We start from the raw sequence: 21,919 nt of genomic DNA on the forward strand, positions 1-21,919 counted from the left end.
AGCATTTATAAAAAAAGTATTTATATCTGTTTATAGCCTTGAAATAAATAAGGTTCAATATAAAATCAGATTTAAGATCAAACGTTCTTTCTGTTCATACATACAAAAAACAAATACAAAGACAAAGGAATGGCATTTCCATAAGTTTCATGAAAGTGCTTGTGTATTTAAACACAGGAATTCTTCTAACATTCAAAGACATCTTTGCAGTTTCCTTGATGTGAAATCTATAATCCTTACAAGACATTAATCACAACAGGAAAGGAAGACCACAAAGGTGTCCTTCATAGAACAGTACATCAGACAGAATCCATCTTTGATAAAGTCTCCACTCTTCCTCCCTTTCTGAAACCTTTTGATACCTCTGCCTTTTCTGTGTATTATGATAACCCCATATCCCAAAAGAAACATAAAATCCCAATAAATAAATATATATAATACATGCCTCATAGTAAATTTTGCAAAAGCAGTACCCAAAGTTAAAAGTTCAATAATCATTTTGTAAGGAAAGGACTCCTATAGAAGGATATGTTACAAAAGAAAATGTAAGCAGTATACACATGAAAAAGTTAACTCGTCTAACAAGGAGACAGATATCCCTTCACTAGGATGGCTGCAGTTTAAAAAACAGATAACAAGTGCTGGCAAGGATGTGGAGAAAATGGAACCCTTGATGCAATGGAAATTGGTGAAATCACTATGGAAAACAGTATGACAGTCCCTCACGAAAATAAAAATAGAATTATCGTATGATCAAAAATTTCTATTAGTGAGCAGACACCCACAGAATTGAAGCAGGATCGCAAAGACATATTTGCCCACCTAAGTCCATAGTAGCACTATTCACAACAGTCAAAAGGTGGAAGCAACCCCAGTGTCCACTGACAGATGAACAGATAAACAAAATGTGGACATAACGTACAATGGAAAACTGTTCAGTCTTAAAAAGGAAAAAGATTCTAGCACTACTACAACACGGATAAATCCTAAAGACATAATGTTAATTGAAATAGGTCAGTCACAAAAAGACAAATAACTTTATGATTCCACTTATATGGGGTACCTAGAGTAACAAAAGGCAGTGGGTAGAAGAAATGGGAAGTATTTAATGGGCAGAGTCACAGTTTTGCAAAATGAAAAGAACTGAGACTGCTTGCACAACAATGTGAATGTACTTAAATCTACTGAACTGCACAGTTAAAAATGGTTAACATAATAAATTTTATGTATATTTTATCATAATTTTTTAAAAAGTTATACTGTCTAAAAATAAAATAATGCAACTGAAAGCAAGTTTATGTCATTGTAAGCATAAAAGGTTAGTCATGGTGAAATCAGTATCTTCAGATACGAATTACCAGAGTAAATAGGCACAATCTTTTTTTAGATGAGACCTGACATTTCAGGGTGATACCGCCATTAACCACAATCCTTTTTAGAAAGACAAAGGACATGGGTGAGAAAAATTCAACACAATTAATTTAGCCTAAGGAATTAATTGCAGTTTATAAGTTAAAGGGAAAATTCATCAGTGATATTCATTCCATAAACATTTTTTTTTAAAAACTGAACCATTCCAAATGACCAGGAAATAAGAAAATGGTTAAATAAGTTATGATACACCAATACCTTTGAGAAATATAATTATGAATTCTAATTTTTAAAACAATTACAAAAATACAAAAATATAACTGTTTAAGCACAATTCAACATGAAACATTCAAATATAAAATTCCAAATATACTATGAACACAATAATATAAAAATATATATACTATCTGGACAATATCAGAAAGTTGCAAAAGAGAAAATGGCTTCTTAAATGAGATTACCAATGACCTTTTTTCCAATTTTCAAAATGTATTCATTTTAATGTTATGGTTATACTTTTAAAAACAACCATGATAACAAAAGGGAGTTGAGGGAGATAAAGAAATAGATTAGTTTACAAGAGATTAGATAAAAGTACTAAAAGGAGGCATAAGTGGAATATTTATTTAAACTAAATTTAGTCTCCTCTGATCCACCTGCTTCCACCAATACTCAACTTTCCTTTATTTCTTAATCTCTAAATGCCAGGTCTTACCTGTTGTACTCTGTTCAGAGCACTCTCCCTCTTCCTGTTCACTTAGGTCTCAGAATAAGATTTCCCCAATGTAGTCTTCCTGACCTATCAAAGTATGGGTTCCCTTGCACCTGCAGACTCGAATTTCCCTTGTTGTATTAATAATAACAAACTATACTTGTTCAGTATCTGTCTTCTCCACTAACTCTGTGCTCTACAAAGCCAAGGGCCACATCTACCTTAATTCTTGGCAATATCCCCAAAGACCAACACAAGCAGCAGTACAAATGTAGGGAGAGGCTCATTAAGTATCCTTTTATATTAAAATAAAAACATAATCATTATTTATTCAAAGTCATAATTCTCTTCCTTAAAATTTGTTGTAAAAATCACATTCAAACACAATGACTCTTCAATTATTTTAATTATAGTATCATATATCTGAAAGTTGTCTATGCATTTGAATTTATCTTTTGCAATATTCCAAGTAAATTTTCTAGCTTTCTCTATACCCTGCAATTATCAAACTTTTAATAGTCACAACTGTAAATGGAAAGTATCCTGGTACTACATATTAAAATCTAATATGACCCATAAATCTCTGAAACCCATTGAGATTCAGTCTTGATAGGTTCATTTATTCTACTGCAATCTCAATTTTTTATTCTAATGCAATCTCAAATTATATGAGATTGCAGTTATTTTATTATTATAAAACAATTATATTCAACACCACTATAATTTACATCTTCATAGTATTTGTTCACTAGCACCCTGAAATCTTGGCCAACATAATTCAAAACAGAAATTCTGCTAAAAGGGATCTCTTGATAAAATCCAAATTTCTCCTTTTAAGATCTCATATTCTCTTGCATAAGTTCTGTTCTTATGTGAGAGATTTGAATCCCGTTTCAATTAAAGAAGAAATGGGAAATTTTTCTATTAAAGAGCTAACTGGGAAAGGAATCTAAAGATCACCAAGCTGTATTCTTTCTCTTCAAGATAGGCTTCCTGACAGAATGCCCCCAAACCAGGCAAATGTTAGGTCAGATTCCCTTAGAGGAGCTGTCAGACAACACTTATCGGAGCAATACTGTATAAAAGGACAGGTCTGTGTCGTTCAAAAAAAATCAATATTATGAAAGATAAAGATCTGAGAAGTTGTTCTGGATTAGAGAGACTGAAGAGACCTAACAATCAAATCCAATACATGAATAACACTGGGCTGGATCTTGTAATGTGTTAGCACAAAATGACTGGGCTGGACACAAACTTCACAGATCATCTCAGCCTTTTATTCAAGAATGAAGTTTCATGCAGGAACAGGGCAGGCAGGAATGGGGTGACACCGCTGGACCCACCTTCCTAAGGGAAAATGAGCTGCCCAACAAAGAAGGAGACTGGGCTTATACAGGTTATACTAAGAGGTGGCTTAATTAATGAGCATGTCAGCTTGGGCACTCAGGAATTTCGGATCTGTTTTACTGGGTAAAATGGGGTCAGTGGTCAGTGTCTGGGATTTATCTTACTGGACAAGATGGAGGGCCTGGGGTCAGTGGTTGGTATCTGGAAAGGATTTGTTTAGGGAAGGATCAACGCTTTGGCCTTTTCCCAGAGACTACCTTACTAGGTTTGATGGACACCTCGTCCCCAGGGTTTGTTTTATCACTGGGAAAGAATGTATTGGGAAAGGATCAATGCTCTCAATGTATGTTTTCTTTCTCACTCCCTTTCCCCAGGCCTCACTATTTTGGGGTTTGTCATTTTCCATATCTAATATACTGAAGATGCCATAAGGAAAACTTGGGGGGAAACTGTCAACATTGGAATAAGGGTATATATTAAGATAAACAATCTATGTGATTACTTTGCCACAGGTGCACTAGAGGATGGCCTTGTTCTTCAGAACTACATTCTTAAGTACAAATAGGAAAAGGAGCATGATATAGGCAACCTACTCTTAAATGGTTCAAAAATAAATGATACATATTTTAAAACATATTTTCAGAAATAAAAAATTTTAATAAATAATCTGATTTATAAATGGACACAATACCTTTATTTTATTGATTTATTTTTATGTGGTGCTAAGGATCGAACCCAGTGCCTCAGAACTCTACCACCAAGCTACAACCCCAGTCCCAGAAATAAAATTTAAAATAAAAAATTGAGCCTACTTAAAAAGTTAAGTTGAACTGGTTGGTAAAGAGGTAGATGCTAGAATTTCATCTGCTAAGAAGAAATACACACTAATGAAAGAAAAAAATAAGAAGGAAAACAATGGGGATCTAGAACACAATTCAGCACTGAGCTGGAAAAGTCTATTTTTTTCAGTTAGAATAAAACCTCTGATGACAAACAACATTAACATTATATTTTAGGGGAAAATCACTCCAATTTTTATATAAATCAAACATTTTAAAGAAATTTTTTTTAGGTGCAGAGATACTTCTTTTCTATTACAGAATCATTTGAGAACCAAATTCCTTTTAACAAAGTAAGTTTGAGTTCCCCACATATCTAGTACATAATATACCTATGGGTACATATAGGTACACCATTCCCATTAAAAGACAAATTAAAAAAACAAAAAAAAAAAAAAACAGGGCTGGGGAGGTAGCTCAGTGGTACAGCACATGCCTAGCATGTTCAATTTCAGTATCATATATAAATATATAAATAAACAAATAAGAGTGGCACTATTTCTCCTAAGTATGGTAACTTGGCAATGGAAAAGCACCTTTTCTTATCCAAAGGAGAGACTCCAATAGCAATGAAGATGTCCCCTTAGCAGCAAGAAAACCTTCTTTACATACATTCCAGATTATTTTTACCACAGGAAACAAGATTTTTTTATAAAAAAGCATACCAGTGGAAAATATCTAACTGGTCATACTATAATGATCTGAACCAATCACTTAGCAGGAACATTTATGCATGGAACAAATTCAAGCAGGTCTGACAATTAAATTCAAAATTTGTTGTACCATAATTGTCCCATGTAAACAAGTTTACAATGCTCTTCCAACACTGTAGAAACTATTTCCTCCTCTCTAAATTCAAAACACCTTTCACATCACCTACATCTGCCTATCATATACAACAAAAAGTTATTACCTAAGGAAAATACACAAGATAAAACTTTAATATATGTATATATACAATGTAAAAATTTAATATACATATTTGATTTATGAGTCTCAAGTTATAATCAAGCAAACATATTCTCCTCATCTTGCATTTATTAGAACATTACAAGGTTAACTAGTGAAGAGATCAAACATAATGCTTTTCTGTACAGTATCAAAACCTGTACTAACAGCCTATAAATTCCATTTCTAGTCCACTCTTCTAAAATCAAAAACAAGTAACTATATGTTTTAAAAGACATTGTGACTCCAAATGACCCATAATTTAATACAAATATTAATGAGTATCAGTGTCTGACTATAATCTTTTATATTTTATTGTTTATCCTTTAGCATCTGAAAGCTTCAAATGTGTGAGAGGGAACTTCACCTGATGCAACTCCAACGTAACTAGGTCATGCCAACAGAAGTCAGTTTCTGAATTCGGGGGGAAAAAATAGTACTCTACCACCACCATCTCTGAACATGAATAAAATGGAACCCATATAAGAAGTTTTAATTTTACTTGACATCATAATGCCTGGACCACCATCATGATAAAAACACAGCATTTATGGGGCTGGGGAGGTAGCTCAGTTGGTAGAGTGCTTGCCTCACAAGCATAAGGACCTGGGTTCAATCCCCAGCACCGCAAAAAGAAAAAAAAAAAAAAAAAAATCGGCATTTCCACTTAAAAAAAACAAAACTAATATTATGGCTCAGTGCTTGAAGTGGGAGTGGGACTCTGGCAGAGGGAAAAAACTGGGAAAATGTTTTCATTCCACCCTTGAGCCTTTCTAACCTAAAACTCTAAAGAAGGACTAGAACTACCTTCATAGTCACTGTGTCTATCTTCCAAAAAAGAAAATGTAAAAACTAAAATAGCATTTTAGCTCAATTTTGACGAAGGACACAGGCTTGGACATTTTTAAAGTCAACTTCCTACTTCTGAAAAATTAGGAGACACCTGTACAACAGCATCCATCATGTACACTGACAGGCTCAAATTCCCTTAGCACAAAATGTCTGTTTAATGGGAAAAAAAAAAAAAAAGTGGTAATATTCGGCTGTGCAGACACCACTGAATAAATGGATGTCAATTATATACTTATTTATTAAAGACCATAAGACAAATATCACTAAGTTGTGCTTCCACTGTCTTAATAAATGAAAAATAATAAAATTCATGCATATAACATTTTCATATAGAAATACAGTTTTAGAGAAGTTAATGTAAAAGACATGAATTTTTTTCCAGTCAGAACTACATCAGTTCTAGTAACAGATTAAAGAAAAGGACCTTATATAATAATCACACTCTATTTTGTGAAATTAATGAAAGAGATAGCAAGATTAATATTTAAGAGTAGTAATCTGAAATATAAATTTCCTTCTGAACTCCTCTGAACCAGAGAACATGTACCTACTTTTGGAATAACGGTATTTCTTAAAGTGATCAAATCATAATTTAAACTCAGAGCAACACAAGTAGGCTCCAAACCTGAGAAGTGTGTGTTTTCTTACCTTAGCTTAATAGGGCATACTTTGTATTATCCACAGGTATGCTCCTATAAAGACAAAACTGAAAGTGAAAATTTTCTCACTGACTTAATCATAAACTTCAGAGCTCAAAGCCTTTCAAACGGTAGAGTCCAGTCCTCACATTTACAAATAAGTAAAGGAGCAGAGCATGGTAGCACATTCTGGTAATCCCAGAGCTTCAGGAGGCTGAGGCAGGAGGGTTGCAAGTTCAAAGTCAGTCTCAGCAATTTAGCAAGACCCTAAGCAACTCAGCAAGACTTCATCTCAAAATTTAAATAAAAAGGGGCTGGGCTGTGGCTCAGTGGTAGATTGCTTGCCCCACATGTGCAGGGCACTCGGTTCAAACCTCAGCACCACATAAAAATAAATAAAGATATTGTGTCCATCTACAACTAAAAATATATATTTTTAATTTTAAATACATAAATAAATAAAAAGGGCTAGGGATGTGACTCAGTGGTTAAGCACCGTTGTGTTCAATCCACAGTATTAAAAAAAAAAAAAAAAAAAAGACTAAGAAGAAGTGAGGGGAGGGAGGAAAGACATTAAACAATGAGTAAAGCTGGTGGGTAAGGAAGGTCCCATTAAAGAAGTCAAGCCACTTGCTCTACATAACACAGCTAGTTAGCGCCAAAGTCAACATTCCAAACCAGGACTCTAGGACTCTGGGAACTGGAAGAGGAATGCCAAAACTGACTGCTCCCCGGACAGAATTTTAAGAGTTCCCTTAAGAATTGAGTGTTTGTTCCCTGCAGAATTGTCATCTTGCTATAGTGATATATGCACACCCATATTTATAGTTGCACAATTCACAATTGCCAAACTATTATACCAGCCTAGGTGTCCATCAATGGATGAATGGATAAAGAAAATGGGGTATACATACACAACAGACTTTTATTCAGCCACAAAGAAAAATGAAATTAAGGCATTTACAAGGAAAATAGATGGAACTAGAGGGCATTATGTTAAGTGAAACAAGTCACACTCAGAAAGTTAAGGGTCATATGTTTTCCCTCATATGCTAAAGCTAGAGGAAAAAGGAAAACAAAGGTCAGGATGGATCTCCTAAAAATCAAAGGGAGATCAGGAAAAGGACAAAGAGTGGAGGGTAGGGAGTGAGGGGGAAAACGCTGGAGAGTGATACTGGCCAAAATACATTGTTAAATTGTGTGCATGTACAAATATGTAACAATAAATCCCATCACTATGTGCAACTATAATGCACCAATTTAAAAATATGGGGAAAAAAGAATAGAGTATCTGAAGATTATTTTTAAGTCATTTGGCATATACCGGTTTGTACTAAACAAAAAAAATTAGTTCCCAGGCACAGTGGTACACACCTGTAATCCCAGCAGCTCTGGAGGCTGAGACAGCAGGATCAAGAGTTCAAAGTTGGCCTCAGCAACTGCAAGGCGCTAAGTAACGCAGTGAGACCCTGTCTCTAAATAAAATACAAAAAGGGCTGGGGATGTGGCTCAGTGGTTAAATACCCTGGGATCAATTCCAGGCAACCCCCCCCCCAAAATTTTTTTAAGTTGATTTATATATCAAATTTATATATATTATGCAACATACTGTAGATCTAAAAAATCATTTTAATGTCAGGCCTACAGAAACTTGGTAAATATAGCTTTTGAGCAATAATATAACCAACAGCAGTAAATAGTTTAAAATTTTAAGATTTGACTAATAAAATTAATTTTAGATGTTCTTTGTTTATACCATTGTAGTAATTTATATTTATGCTAAAAATCTAAAAGATTAATTTTTTTCACACAAAAAAATTTAATCACAAATTAATTTCTCTTAAATGGTGCCCACTTGAGTATGTGTATATGTGGTTGGGGAGAGAAAGAGAGGAATGGATACAGTGTAAAAAAATAGGTAAATCTGGGCAAAACATATATGGAAATTTTGTATACTCTTTTTACAATTTTTGTTGTATGTTTTTAAAAGTATCAAAAGAAAAAGATACAAAATATACAAGCCAACACCTTAAAATTTTTGAAATACTATAACAATAAATTCTATAATACTACATTAAAGTCATATCAACTTCCCACAGTACCAAACAAGAACTACTCACGTTTCTACAACAAGTAGTCAAACAGAAAACAAATTAGTCAATAGCAAAGTATATTTCATTTTAAATGGTCAGTATTAACACAAAGAAGTGCATTAAACTAAGAAATTGTTTGCATACATTTTCTGAGAAGCATTTTTGGCTGGCATTCTTTATCATCTTACCTACTGCAGTTTATTGCTGCCACAGTTCTGACAAGTTATACACAGTGATTGCTATATACTCTATCTGTCCCCCGCCTGCTAAATGCCAGTACATTCCCCTGGTAACTGTCAACCAGAAAGTCTCCAAACATTTACTAAGTCCTCTCCTATACTAAGAGTCACTGATTATTCAGTATAAGAATCCCTGAAGCCAGGCACCATGGTGCACACCTGCAATCCCAGAGACTCAGGAGGTTAAGACCTGGATCACAAGTTCAAGGTCAGCCTCAGCAATTTAACAAGCTCCTAAACAACTCAGTGAGACCCTGTCTCAAAATAAAAATAAACAGGACAGGAGGACAGGACTGGGGATGTGGCTCAGAGGTAAAGCAACCCTGTTTTCAATCACCAGTACCAAAAAAAAAAAAAATTCACATTACAATTTTCATGTTCTAAAATTAATAAAAAGGGTCAGGCAGAGTGGTGTACACCTATAATTCTAGTGACTCAAGAGACTGAAGCAGGAGGAATGCAAGTTCAAAGCCAGCCTCAGCAATTTAATGAGGTCCTAAGCAACTCAGTTGAGACTGTCACAAAATAAAAAATATAAAGGGCCGGGAATGTGAAGATTGGTGATAAAGCACCTCTGGGTTAAATCCCTAGTACCACAACAAAAATAAAAACATATATACACATATGGATTATTTATCGTACTCTTTGTAAAGGGATTCTTTTCAAGATCTCATTAAATGATAGACACATGGGAATTTAAAATACAATTCAACTAAAATTTTCTTTAACTTCTACCCATCTTCTGAGGTACAAAGCTATTCTATTAAACAGAATACATATCTTAATATATCTTAATAGGCTATTGTTCTAGACACAATTTTTAGCCAAACTTAGTAAAAAATCTATTACTTCCTGCATATTTTTTAATTTACTATGACTAGAAGAATCCTTAACCACAACTGAGGAATTTAGTAATCTATTCAATTATTAATAAGATTATCTGCTCTAAGAAATGCTAAAGCAAATTGTTCTTCACTTCAGCATGAACTTAGTCCATTGCTCCAATAAATGGAGAATGTGTTTGTCAGCTTTTCATCACTTTGATCAAAATACCTGACCTGAACAACTTAGAGAAGGAAAAATTTTGGCTCATGGTTTCAGAGATGCATTTGGATGCAGAGATGCAACTCCATCACTTTGTGCCTGAGGGTAGACAGAACTTCATGGAGGAAGAGCATGATAAAGGAAAGTTACTCTCCTCATGACCTCCAGGAAGCAGAGAAAGCAAGAAAGACCAAGGAGCCAAGGACATAATAAAATCCTCAAAGGCATGCCTCCAGCGACCTACTTCCTTCAGCCACACTCCACCTGCCAAAAGTTACCATATAGTAGTCCATTCAAATTATTAATCCATCAAATGGATTAATCCGTGGATTAGGTTACAGCTGAACTTTCCTGCACTAACACATGAACTTTTCAAGGACACCTCATATCCAAACCATAACAATGAAAATCTCTACCCCTATCCTACTAGAAAAAAATACATTACACCCATATTATACACTGCCATTCCTTTTCCTCAGCTGGATGGAAAGTATCTCATATCCAGAAGGAACCTCAAAAAACTCATTCCATATTTTAGGTCAAAGGACAGGATCAAACACAGTTGCAACAGATACACTCCTAGAGTGCCCAGTCAGAAGAGAACTGACATCCCAAAAGACGCAGGAAACATGTCATATAATTAATGACAAAGCAAAATTTTCCTAAAGGAAGTGAAATAAAATATAGTACAGATTAAAATCTTCAGTTAGAAATAAATACGTTTTTACCTAAAACTTTTTTTAAAAAATATATTCCACCAGAATAATCATTTTGTATGACACTGCCTTTTTTTAAATTTATTTTTATTGTAAACAAATGGGATACATGTTGTTTCTATTTGTACATGGAGTAACAGCATACCATTTGCGTAATCATACATTTACATAGGGTAATGATGTTTGATTCATTCCGTTATTTTTTCCTTCCCCCCACCCCTCTTTTCCCTCTATACAGTCTCTCCTTCCTCCATTCTTGCCCCCCTCCCACCCCTATTATGTGTCATCATTAGCTTATGAGTGAGATCATTTGTCCTTTGGATTTTTGAGATTGGCTTATCTCACTTAGCATGATATTCTCCAATTTCATCCATTTGCCTGCAAATGCCATAATTTTATTATTCTTTATAGCTGAGTAATATTCCATTGTATATATATATACCACAGTTTCTTAATCCATTCATCAACTGAAGGACATCTAGGTTGGTTCCACAGTCTGGCTATTGTGAATTGAGCAGCTATGAACATTGCTGTGGCTGTATCTCTGTAGTAAGCTGATTTTAAGTCCTTGGGTAAAGGCCGAGGAGTGGGATAGCTGGGTCAAATGGTGGGTCCATTCCAAGTTTTCTAAGGAATCTCCACACTGCTTTCCAGAGTGGCTGCACTAATTTGCAGCCCCACCAGCAATGTATTAGTGTACCTTTTTCCCCACATCCTCTCCAACACCTATTGTTGCTTGTATTCTTGATAATCGCCATTCTAATTGGGGTGAGATGAAATCTTAGTGTAGTTTTGATTTGCATTTCTCTTATTACTAAAGATGGTGAACATTTTTTCATATGTTTGTTGATTGCTTGTAGGTCTTCTGTGAAGCGTCTGTTCATATCCTTAGCCCATTTGTTGATTGGGTTACTTGTATTCTTGGTGTAGTTTTTTGAGTTCTTTATATATTCTGGAAATTAGTGCTCTATCTGAAGGATGAGTGTCAAAGATTTTCTCCCACTCATAGGTTCTCTCTTCGCATTGCTGATAGTTTCCTTTGTTGAGAAAAAGCTATTTAGTTTGAATCTATCCCAGTTATTGATTCTTGCTTTTATTTCTTGTGTTATGGGAGTCCTGTTAAGGAAGTCTGATCCTAAGCCAACAAGGTGAAGATTTGGACCTACTTTTTCTTCTATAAGATGCAGGGTCTCTGGTCTGATTTTAAGGTCCTTGATTCATTGTGAGTTGATTTTTGTGCAGGGTGAGAGATAGGGGTTTAGTTTCATTCTGTTGCATATGGGTTTCCAGTTTTCCCAGCACCATTTGTTGAAGAGGCTATCTTTTCTCCATTGCATATTTTTGGCACCTTTGTCTAGTATGAGAAAATTGTATTTATTTGGGTTTGTGTCCGTGTCCTCTATTCTGTACCATTGATCTACCTGCCTATTTTGGTGCCAATACCATGCCGTTTTTGTTACTATTGCTTTGTAGTATAGTGGAAGTTCTGGTATTGCAATACCCCCTGTTTCATTCTTCCTGCTAAGGATTGCTTTAGCTATTCTGGGTTTCTTATTCTTCCAGATGAATTTCATGATTGCTTGCTCTATTTCTGTAAGGTACGTCATTGGGATTTTAATTGGAATTGCACTGAATCTGTATAGCACTTTTGGTAATATGGTCATTTTGACAATATTAATTCTGCCTATCCAAGAACATGGGAGATCTTTCTATCTTCTAAGGTCTTCCTCAATTTCTTTCTTCAATGTTTTGTAGTTTTCATTGTACAGATCTTTTACCTCTTTGGTTAGATTGATTCCCAAGTATTTTATTTTTTTTTTTTGAGGCTATTGCAAATGGAGTTGTTTTCCTCATTTCCCTTTCAGCTGTTTCGTCGCTTGCGTATAAAAATGCTTTAGATTTATGCATTTTGATTTTATAGCCTGCTATTTTGCTGAATTCATTGATGAGGTCTAGAAGTTTTCTGGAGGAGGTTTTTGGATCCTCTAAATATAGAATCATGTCATCCGCAAATAGTGACAGCTTAAGTTCCTCATTTCCTATTCGTATCCCTTTAATTTCTTTAGTCTGCCTAATTGCTCTGGCTAGAGTTTCGAGGACAATGTTGAATAGAAGTGGTGAAAGAGGACATTCCTTCCTGGTTCCTGGTTTAAAAGGGAATGGTTTCAGTTTTTCTCCATTAAGAATGATGTTGGCCATGGGTTTAGCATAAATAGCCTTTACAATGTTCAGGTATGTTCCTACTATCCCTATTTTTTCTAGTGTTTTGAGCATGAAGGGGTGTTGTATTTTTTGTCAAACGCTTTTTCTTCGTCAATTGAAATAACCATATGATTCTTATCCTTAAGTCTACTGACATGATGGATTATGTTTATTGATTTATGAATGTTGAACCATCCTTGCATTCCAGGGATGAACTCCACTTGATCATGGTGCACAATTTTCTTAATATGTTTTGGATCCGGTTTGCCAATATTTTGTTAAGGATCTTTGCATCTATATTCATCAAGGATATTGGTCTAAAATTTTCTTTCCTTGATGTGTCTTTGTCTGGTTTGGGTATGAGGCTGATATTAGCTTCATAGAATGAGTTTGGTAGGGTACCCTCCTTTTCTATTTCCTGGAATACTTTGAGAAGTATTGGAATGAGTTCTTCTTTGAAGGTCTTGTAGAACTCGACTGAGAATCTGTCTGGTCCTGGGCTTTTCTGGGATGGTAGATTTTAATGGCTTCTTCTATTTCATTGCTTGATATTGATCTGTTTAAATTGTGTATGTCCTCCTGATTCAGTTTGGGAAGAGCATATATCTCTAGAAATTTGTCAATGTCTTCGGTAGTTTCTATTTTGTTGGAATACAGATTTTCAAAGTAGCTTCTCATTATGTTCTGTATCTCAGTGGTGTCTGTCGTGATATTTCCTTTTCCATCACGAATTTTAGTGATTTGAGTTTTCTCTCTCCTTCTCTTTGTTAGTGTGGCTAAGGGTTTGTCTATTTTGTTTACTTTCTCAAAGAACCAACTTTTTGTTTTGTCAATTTTTTTAATTGTTTCTTTTGTTTCAATTTCATTGATTTCAGCTTTGATTTTAATTATTTCCTGTCTTCTACTATTTTTGCTGTTATTCTGTTCTTTTTCTAGGGCTCTGAGCTTATGACACTGCCTTTTACACAAATGTTTCTTGTTATAAAATCCATTAAAGATCTAACACATCGATTTCAAATTATAGACACAATTCAAGTGTAACAATCATTTCAATTTTGGCACCATTTGGTAAAACAAAATGAACAAATCAAATTAAAGTTAAATATTGCAAAATATGTAAATACAGAAAAACAAGAACAATTTAAGTACTGAAAATCAAGACTTTTATGGATTGTAATCAATTTAAAAATCCACAATGAAATTCACAGCATTCTAAAGCATCATATAATACATTTTCCACGTAAAAAGTATTCAGCCTCAGAATCTGACAGAATATATATCAGTTAGGATAAAAGCTGAAAAACATCATGAAGCATTTAACACATTCTCTACACCTTATAGTTGATGTACCCCAACTACTATGCCAAGACCATGTCAGGTAGGTGGAAAAACTAACCCCTCAGCTCTCTCAGGGCAAAATTAGGTATGCTCAGCAGCCTGGTCTGAGCTGTCAAAACTGCTTTGATTTTTATGTCCCATGTACAATGATTACCACGTGCTATGTGTTTCAAGATATGGAAAGGGCTGGGAAAACCTGTAGAGATAAATCTACCCACACACAGTAATATCCAATCTTTATTTTAATCTCTAGAGAAATATTTTTAAAATGTTACTTAACTCATCATTCTTAACCAAATAGGACTAAAAATTCTAAACTTTGCTGGGCATTGTGGCCCATGCCTATAATTCCAGTGGCTCAAAAGTTCAAAGCCAGCCTCAGCAATTTAGCAAGGTCCTAAGCAACTCAGCAAGACCCTGTATTTAAATAAAACACAAAAAGGGCTGGGGATGTGGTTCAGTGGTTAAGTATCCCTGGGTTCAATCCCCAGTACCAAAAAAAAAAAAAAAAAAAAAATCTAAACTTTAATGACCTATATTCCCGTGCTTTTATAAATTTTTTTTCAAAAACAGGACTTCTGATATACTCAATTCCCACTTTTGGAGGATTTACAACTTCTAGAAATTTCAACAGAAGGCAGGTCACTACAATGCCCCCTAACCTATCATTATAGTGATGTACTCAAGAAGAATTTCTTTTTCTAGAGAAAATCGTCAAATAGGCAAGAAGAAATGTAACTCAGTTTGATTCACAGGGTGCTTAAAAAGAAAGTGAAATCTAAGAACAAAGCTAGGAAAGGCAAACACTGCCTATGTGACCTGCCTTACAACTAACAAAAACATCCATTTGTCAGATTAATTTTTCTAGAATGAAATCCTATTAAGTCATCCCCATAACTAAAATCCCTTAACACTCTGTAAACCCTACATGATGAAGTCTGAACTTCCCAGACTGGAAGTGACCTGGAGCCTGACTTCCTCTCTTCCAGCCTTCTCTCTCAATCTCCCTCCCCATCTCTATTCTCCAGAATGTTCAACTACTTAGTATTGCCTCAGTGAAGTCAAACCTTCAAGCCTTTCTCACACTGCTCCATCTACCTGGAATGCTTTATCTGGGCTACCCTCTTCACACACGCTATTTTCATGGGAATGGCTCAAATTTCATCTAAAAATACTAATACACAAATAGCGACCATGTACTAAGGACATTATTTAAGTAACATACAAAGATGTACAATATTTATTTAGTATCTCAGTGCCAGGAATAGTGTTTGCCCTCAAGGAGTGTACAGATTAGAAAAAGATAAGAGAGCAGACAGTAGATGATTTTAATACAGAATGACAGGTATCAGATGAGAAAAGAGGAGAGCTATGGAAAAAAAGTACAATGGGTTCATCTAGCACGTGAAGTGGTACAGGAACCACAGGGTAGAGTTCTAAAGTAGGAAACCAAGCAGAAGTTGATTTTTAAAAAAAAAATCTTAAATGTGAAGTAAGGAGTTTGGACTTCAATACCAATGTTTAGATCACAATGGTGTTATTCACTCCTTGCAGCTCCTCCTTTATAACAAATACACAGAAACAAATATTTTAACAAATAAAATATAAAAATAAATCAGTAAAATGACATAGTCATGCCCCCCAAAATATGTTAAATCTCTCTGGATCAGAAATCTAACAGGAACACAAAGTGTGAAACACGCTGAAGCCAATCTGGGCTACAGAGCAGGAAAAAGCAGCAGGAAGTCTGACCCTGTGGGGTAACTGTAAATAAAAGTGTTCCACATAAAGCAGGCACTTAGCTTAAAACTAGGGACTGGGGTGGCACTGTTCCTAGACTATAAAACAGACTGAAAAAGGCTTTTGCTAACTTTGCTGAAGCTACCACTTATAGGAAGTTGCTGACCTAATGCCAGCTGACTCGGTGACTATATCTGTGATGTCCCCAATGTCACCAGGGGCCAGGACTCTATCTACTAACACAGACCTGATACTGATCTGGGAACTCCAAAGCCAGGCAGAGAAAACTACAAATTTGTTAGAGCAGCAGGGAAAAATCAGAGAGGAGACACTGGACAGAAGGAAAATAAATAAATATAATAGAATATGCCTGCAAAATTACAGAACATGATAAAATCACCAATAATATCAACAATAAATTCACTGCAGACAAAATTGTTAAGTTATCAAATGATCTAAAAATGACTTTAAACATATAAAAAATTCACAGTTAAAAGAATAACAAAAGAACGAAACAATTATAAAATAAGCAGAACTGAAAAAGAAATCGTAGGCATAAAAAAGAACCAATTAAAAATATTCCTAGTGAGACAAAACCACTGTCACTTTAAAATAAAACATGTAACACTATTAGGTACCTAACAAGCCATCTGCCTTCAACCTCACAGGGATCCAATTATTTAATGGACAAGACACTATGTCCAATTATGAATTCAAAATTAAAAACAAAGAATACCTATCCTCAAAACACTCACATCTTCAACAGATGCTACCAAAACCCTAACATTACAAATTAGAAGAAATTTTGGTTTTCCAAAAATGCTTGCTGCTTCTGTTTGAATTTTCATGAATTCACCGCCATCTTCACTAAGTTAGTACTTTACATTAGATAAGCATTTTCACAAAATTTCATGAATGGAACTGAAATAAGAAAAGCTGTTTCTTTCCTAATCTGTATTTGAATGCATCTACCCTTGTTTATTCAGAGTTTTCCAACAGGAAAAAGGATACTACTGAAAACCTTGAAAATCAAACACCACTTCTTGCAATATTTTTGGTAGAAAAACTCAGATTTCACAATAACAAAAACTTCATTTTATCAACTACCAAATTAATTACACTGATCCAAGAAAAGTTGCCTCTAATTCATATTAAGGTAAATAAAATCAATATAAATAATATGCCAAAAATTAACCTCTCTAACATTATATTCCAATAAGGAAATGTTCATTATATCTCAGTTTCCATAACCAGAAAATCTACACTTTGAAACTGCCATAGGGTCCCAGTTAGGATAAAATTTCAATTCTTCCTCACCCCCTAAAAGAAAACAGTTAACGCAAAACAATAAAAACCCATTCTGTTCACAAGCAGAAGTGGTCAGAAATGGGCAGAAAATATTACATACATACCATCTTCTTAAAACTGAGAAGAAAAATCTATATCAAATCTGTTTAAATCCAGGATAGCCTTGATTCCTTATTCCATCAAACACACTGATAGAGATATTTTTATTTTGTTTTGTCTTACTTAACTATATTAACCCATGTTACCCAATATTTAATTTCCACAATAAAACCTCTCTTAATTATGGTCAATGTCAATATTCCCTACTCATATTTCTAAAGATTCATTTTCCAATGACTAGTCAATAGAAATTTTCAAATGATAAAACTAAATCAACCAAGAAGCTAATGACACAAATTTCCTCATCACATCTAACTTCTTAGAATAAATCAAATATCAAAAAGTATCTCCTTGCTTTAATAGAGACAAGCATACAGTATTGGGAGGAACCAGATTATTCAATCTGGAAGAACAGACATAATTTCAATTCATCTAGTAACATAATTTTTTATTTTTTTAAAGAATAATACTGCAAATGCTCCTGAGACCGCTGAAATGAATCAAAGAAGCACACTTACTCATGACTGGAAATGTTTCTGTGTGTTGTCCCAATCAGATACTAAACCAAAATCTGCTGTCCAAGGTTTCTCAGAGGAATACATGTCCTATTCTGGAAACAAAAGAGAAAGGAATGGTATTTTCGAAAGGTCAATATTTAAAATAAGGTTTTCTGAAAGGAAATGAAGAAAATAATTTCATTTCAAAAAATTTTCTATTTCCAGAAGAATCCCTTGTTACACCAATCTTTTAAATTCACATTTCCCTTTTTGTGAAACAAATTACTTCACAAATAAATAATATTAGCATAGAGTAACTACCACTTAGAAGCTCATTAACAAGTGTCCTTTGTCTTTAGTACTAGAAACATTCCCAGCTAAGTAAGTCATAGAAAAAAAGCACTCTGTCTAGAGTAAAGATAGAACGCCCAGCTTGCTCAATCTATTTTGATTGCATATAAATGATTTACATAAGTCCTCAAATAAAGATCACCAAAGTTATGGCTACAGACTTTCTCCAGTAATGGCCATCTTCCTCATTATAAAGGTAAAATGGGTTCATTGTAATAACAATAATATTAAAAAGGGAATAACAGCAAAGTACAAAACAAATTCACTACAATACCCCTGACATTTATTTACCCAATCATGAGTTCACATTCCCTTTCAAAGTACATTTTCTAAGTCATTTTAAAAATACTTACTTAATACTTGATAAACACTAAATTAAAAGTGTGTATTTAATTCTTTTCACTCAAATATAACATACAGTATCATCTTGTATTAGTATTAATACAAACTCAACTTTCCCTGAGATTTACATTATAAATCTTCCTCTCCTTATTAACATATTCATAAATGAAACACTATACCAATGCTATATCTAAACATAACCATGGATGCACAAATGTCTGCCTAAATCTAATCATATATAATTCCACAGATAAGATCAATTCCAATACAAAATTCACAACTGTAGTACCTCATGTGCACCTTCCTTCATAAACCAGTGAGCTATTTCTTGCAATCACAAAAAATAATAGTTTCTTAATATCTAAATCAATTAAGAAAACAGCATACTTAAGCCCTCTGCTTTGAATCAAAGTTGGGTAATACTTTTGAAGAAATAATGCTCTCCCCATCTATATACTTACTCATTCTATGTAATAATATACATGAGAAGTACACAGTTACAAAATGAAAAACGACTGCATAAGCATTTATACGTACAGCATGGTTCAGCCACTATAATTAGCAAAGGCATATAATCATACTTCTGCCACATAATCACCTCATCCCTAACCTACGTGCTTTCTTCTTTATCTGTGCACTTGTAAATGATTTTCAGATAACCCAATTACCCCAAAGGAAATGAAAAGTTGTATGGAAAATCTAAAACAACATACAATCGACATGTTAGTTTTAGAATACATGATGAAGGTTTCTCACAATAAATATACTTTCTTAATGGTACTTGATTAAGTCTGATTTGTCTTCTCTCCTCAAAAACTATGAAGTGGAACATGCTGACCTGGAGTATGCTAAATGATGACAAGGAAAGGCAGTCCTACCTTACAAATACACAATATAGATCAGATATTCACAAATGACCCAAGTGTCCACTTATATTTATATATGCAGTCAAGTCTCTTTGCCCAGGTACTTTCTTCTTGTTCATTTTATATCAAAAAAAAAGTTTTTATCTTAAATTTAAAATTCCTAAATGGTAACATCAAAGTACCTTGCACTACATAATGTCCCCTGCCTGCCCATAACCATAAGCCAAATAAATATTTTTTCAAGGATTTAAATTCTTCAAACATCAAGTTTTATCAGTACTAAAAATGCTATCCTCAGAAACATCAGGATAATAAAATTTTAAACACCATATTTATAAACTTAAATGTGAAGTAACAAATGCACACAAGTCTTATAGTTTAAAAATATGCATGTGTGAGAATTAATGTAAAACGTCATGGGGCTGTTCTTAGAAACATTTATAAAGTGACATAAGCAAAGACACTAGTTCAAGATTCTTCACACTAATCGCAGCTTTAAAATATAGATCCCATTACCTACTTTCATAATAGGTAGTCTACCAATTATTTTAAGAAACAAGGCAGGTAAGTAGCACAGGAGTAGCACAGATTCCCTTTCTCCTCACTAAACGCTACCACTGGATCTCCTCATCAATGCTACTATTGGATATACAAAGAAGAAAAGAAAACTTACTCTCTGATTTGAACCCCTTGGTTGGAACCTATCTGAGACAGAAAAAGTAATGTGTCTTAAATCCGCAATATCGAATAGGAGGTATATTGGGATTTTTCTACAAAATGCGGCCTTAAATCTCATTTTCAGGCACTTTGGCTTGGGGGGCGCGGTGTCTTGTTGGAATATGGAAGGAACTGACTACACAATTCTCAGAGGAGGCCACAGGAGCTGAGTTTGCCTGCACCATGAGAGATGTACACCAGGTGGCTGCTATCCCAGAATAATTAGACCTGACACATAACTGAAGCCAACCCACAGCTTACAGCCAAACCCCAAAAACCCAATCAAGCTCATGAGAGATTACATACCTGTGAGCTACAAATAAATGTCTGTTATGTGCCACTGAAATTCTGCTGTTGTCACACAGCATTATTGTATCCAAAGATGACTAATACAGAGAATAAACATACTAACTTTAAATGAAAATTGACTAAATTTTTAAGTTAGAAAGCCTATATTTAACAATCTAGCCATATACTGTTCATAAGAAACATACCTAAATCAGGAGGACACACAGAGGCTGGGAAAAAAAACATTAAAAATGTACATTAAGGGGTTGTGATTGTGGCTCAGTGGTAGAGCACTCACCTGGCACATGTGAAGTACCGGGTTTGATCATCAGGACCACATAAAAATAAATAAATATAATAAAGGTATTGTGTCCATCTACAACTTAAAAAAATTTTTTAAATGTATATTAAGAAAATGCTAACCAAGAGAAAGATGTAACTACAGAAACTCTTTCACATCTATGCTAAGATATATATTGACCAATACTCATAGCAATGCTGTTTATAATAGTAAAAAACTGGAAAACGTACTTTCTGATGTGCACCCCTTCCAATCCATACAAAACAGAAAAAGTAATGTGTCTTAAATTCACAGTGTCACATAGGAGGCATATTGGGATTTTTCTGCAAAATGTGGCCTTTAATCTCATTTTCATCTATTTTGGCTTGGGGGGGGCACATATCTTGCTGGAATGTGGAAGGAACTGACTTCATCAGCAAAAGGGTGAATAATTATGCCATCTTTATACAATTAAGTATTATGAAGCACTGAAATGAATGAACCAAAAGTATGTGTATCAATAAATAAATCTCACAAATATTATTGGTACACACTTGTATTTACTAGATTTACTATATATACACATACATACATAAACACCTACGATGGCATAATTATATCAATGGCACAATGATGTTTATATGATCTCATAAAATACATGAAGCTAACAATAGTTTGTTTAGGGACATACACATATATATTGTACTATAAAGAGAAACAACAGAACACTAGACCTCACTTTCAGGCTGACAGTTTCCCCAAGTCAGGAATAAGATAAAAGTAGAGAGATGTCATCCAGCAAGAAACTGGATGGAGGGATGGAGTGGACATCACTATGCAATATGTGGTATGTTATTCAATATGTTACATGTAGTCTTAAAACATCAAGAGTTTTCTTTGGATAGTATGTTACATATAGATGTTTGTATGGGTATCATATTTTATAGTATTTTAATATGAAAAAAAAATTTCCAACAAAATTCAGAAAGGAAATTACTATAAATAAAAGTAACATCATTACCCTAGGTACCTATATGATCACATGAATGGTATGACTCTACATGTACAACTAGAGAAATGAAAAGTTGTGCT

The 21,919-nt window shown here is 34.2% G+C and overlaps 1 protein-coding gene across 3 annotated transcripts in view; it reads right to left on the reverse strand.

The window, feature by feature from the left end:
- Window positions 1-21,919, reverse strand: part of Usp6nl (USP6 N-terminal like) — a 141,673-nt gene that overhangs the window by 109,013 nt on the left and 10,741 nt on the right. For 2 of the 3 annotated variants that reach the window (XM_047520704.1, XM_047520705.1), the window contains exon 2: window positions 18,005-18,096. The exons of the other annotated variant lie outside the window; for it this stretch is intronic. In XM_047520704.1, the coding sequence (XP_047376660.1) occupies window positions 18,005-18,008 (4 nt within the window). In that variant the 5' untranslated portion in view covers window positions 18,009-18,096. The remainder of the gene's footprint in view (window positions 1-18,004; window positions 18,097-21,919) is intronic. 3 annotated transcript variants of the gene reach the window in all.

This window comes from Sciurus carolinensis, chromosome 12, assembly GCF_902686445.1.
Source record: "Sciurus carolinensis chromosome 12, mSciCar1.2, whole genome shotgun sequence".
Classification (NCBI taxonomy): Eukaryota; Metazoa; Chordata; class Mammalia; order Rodentia; family Sciuridae; genus Sciurus; species Sciurus carolinensis.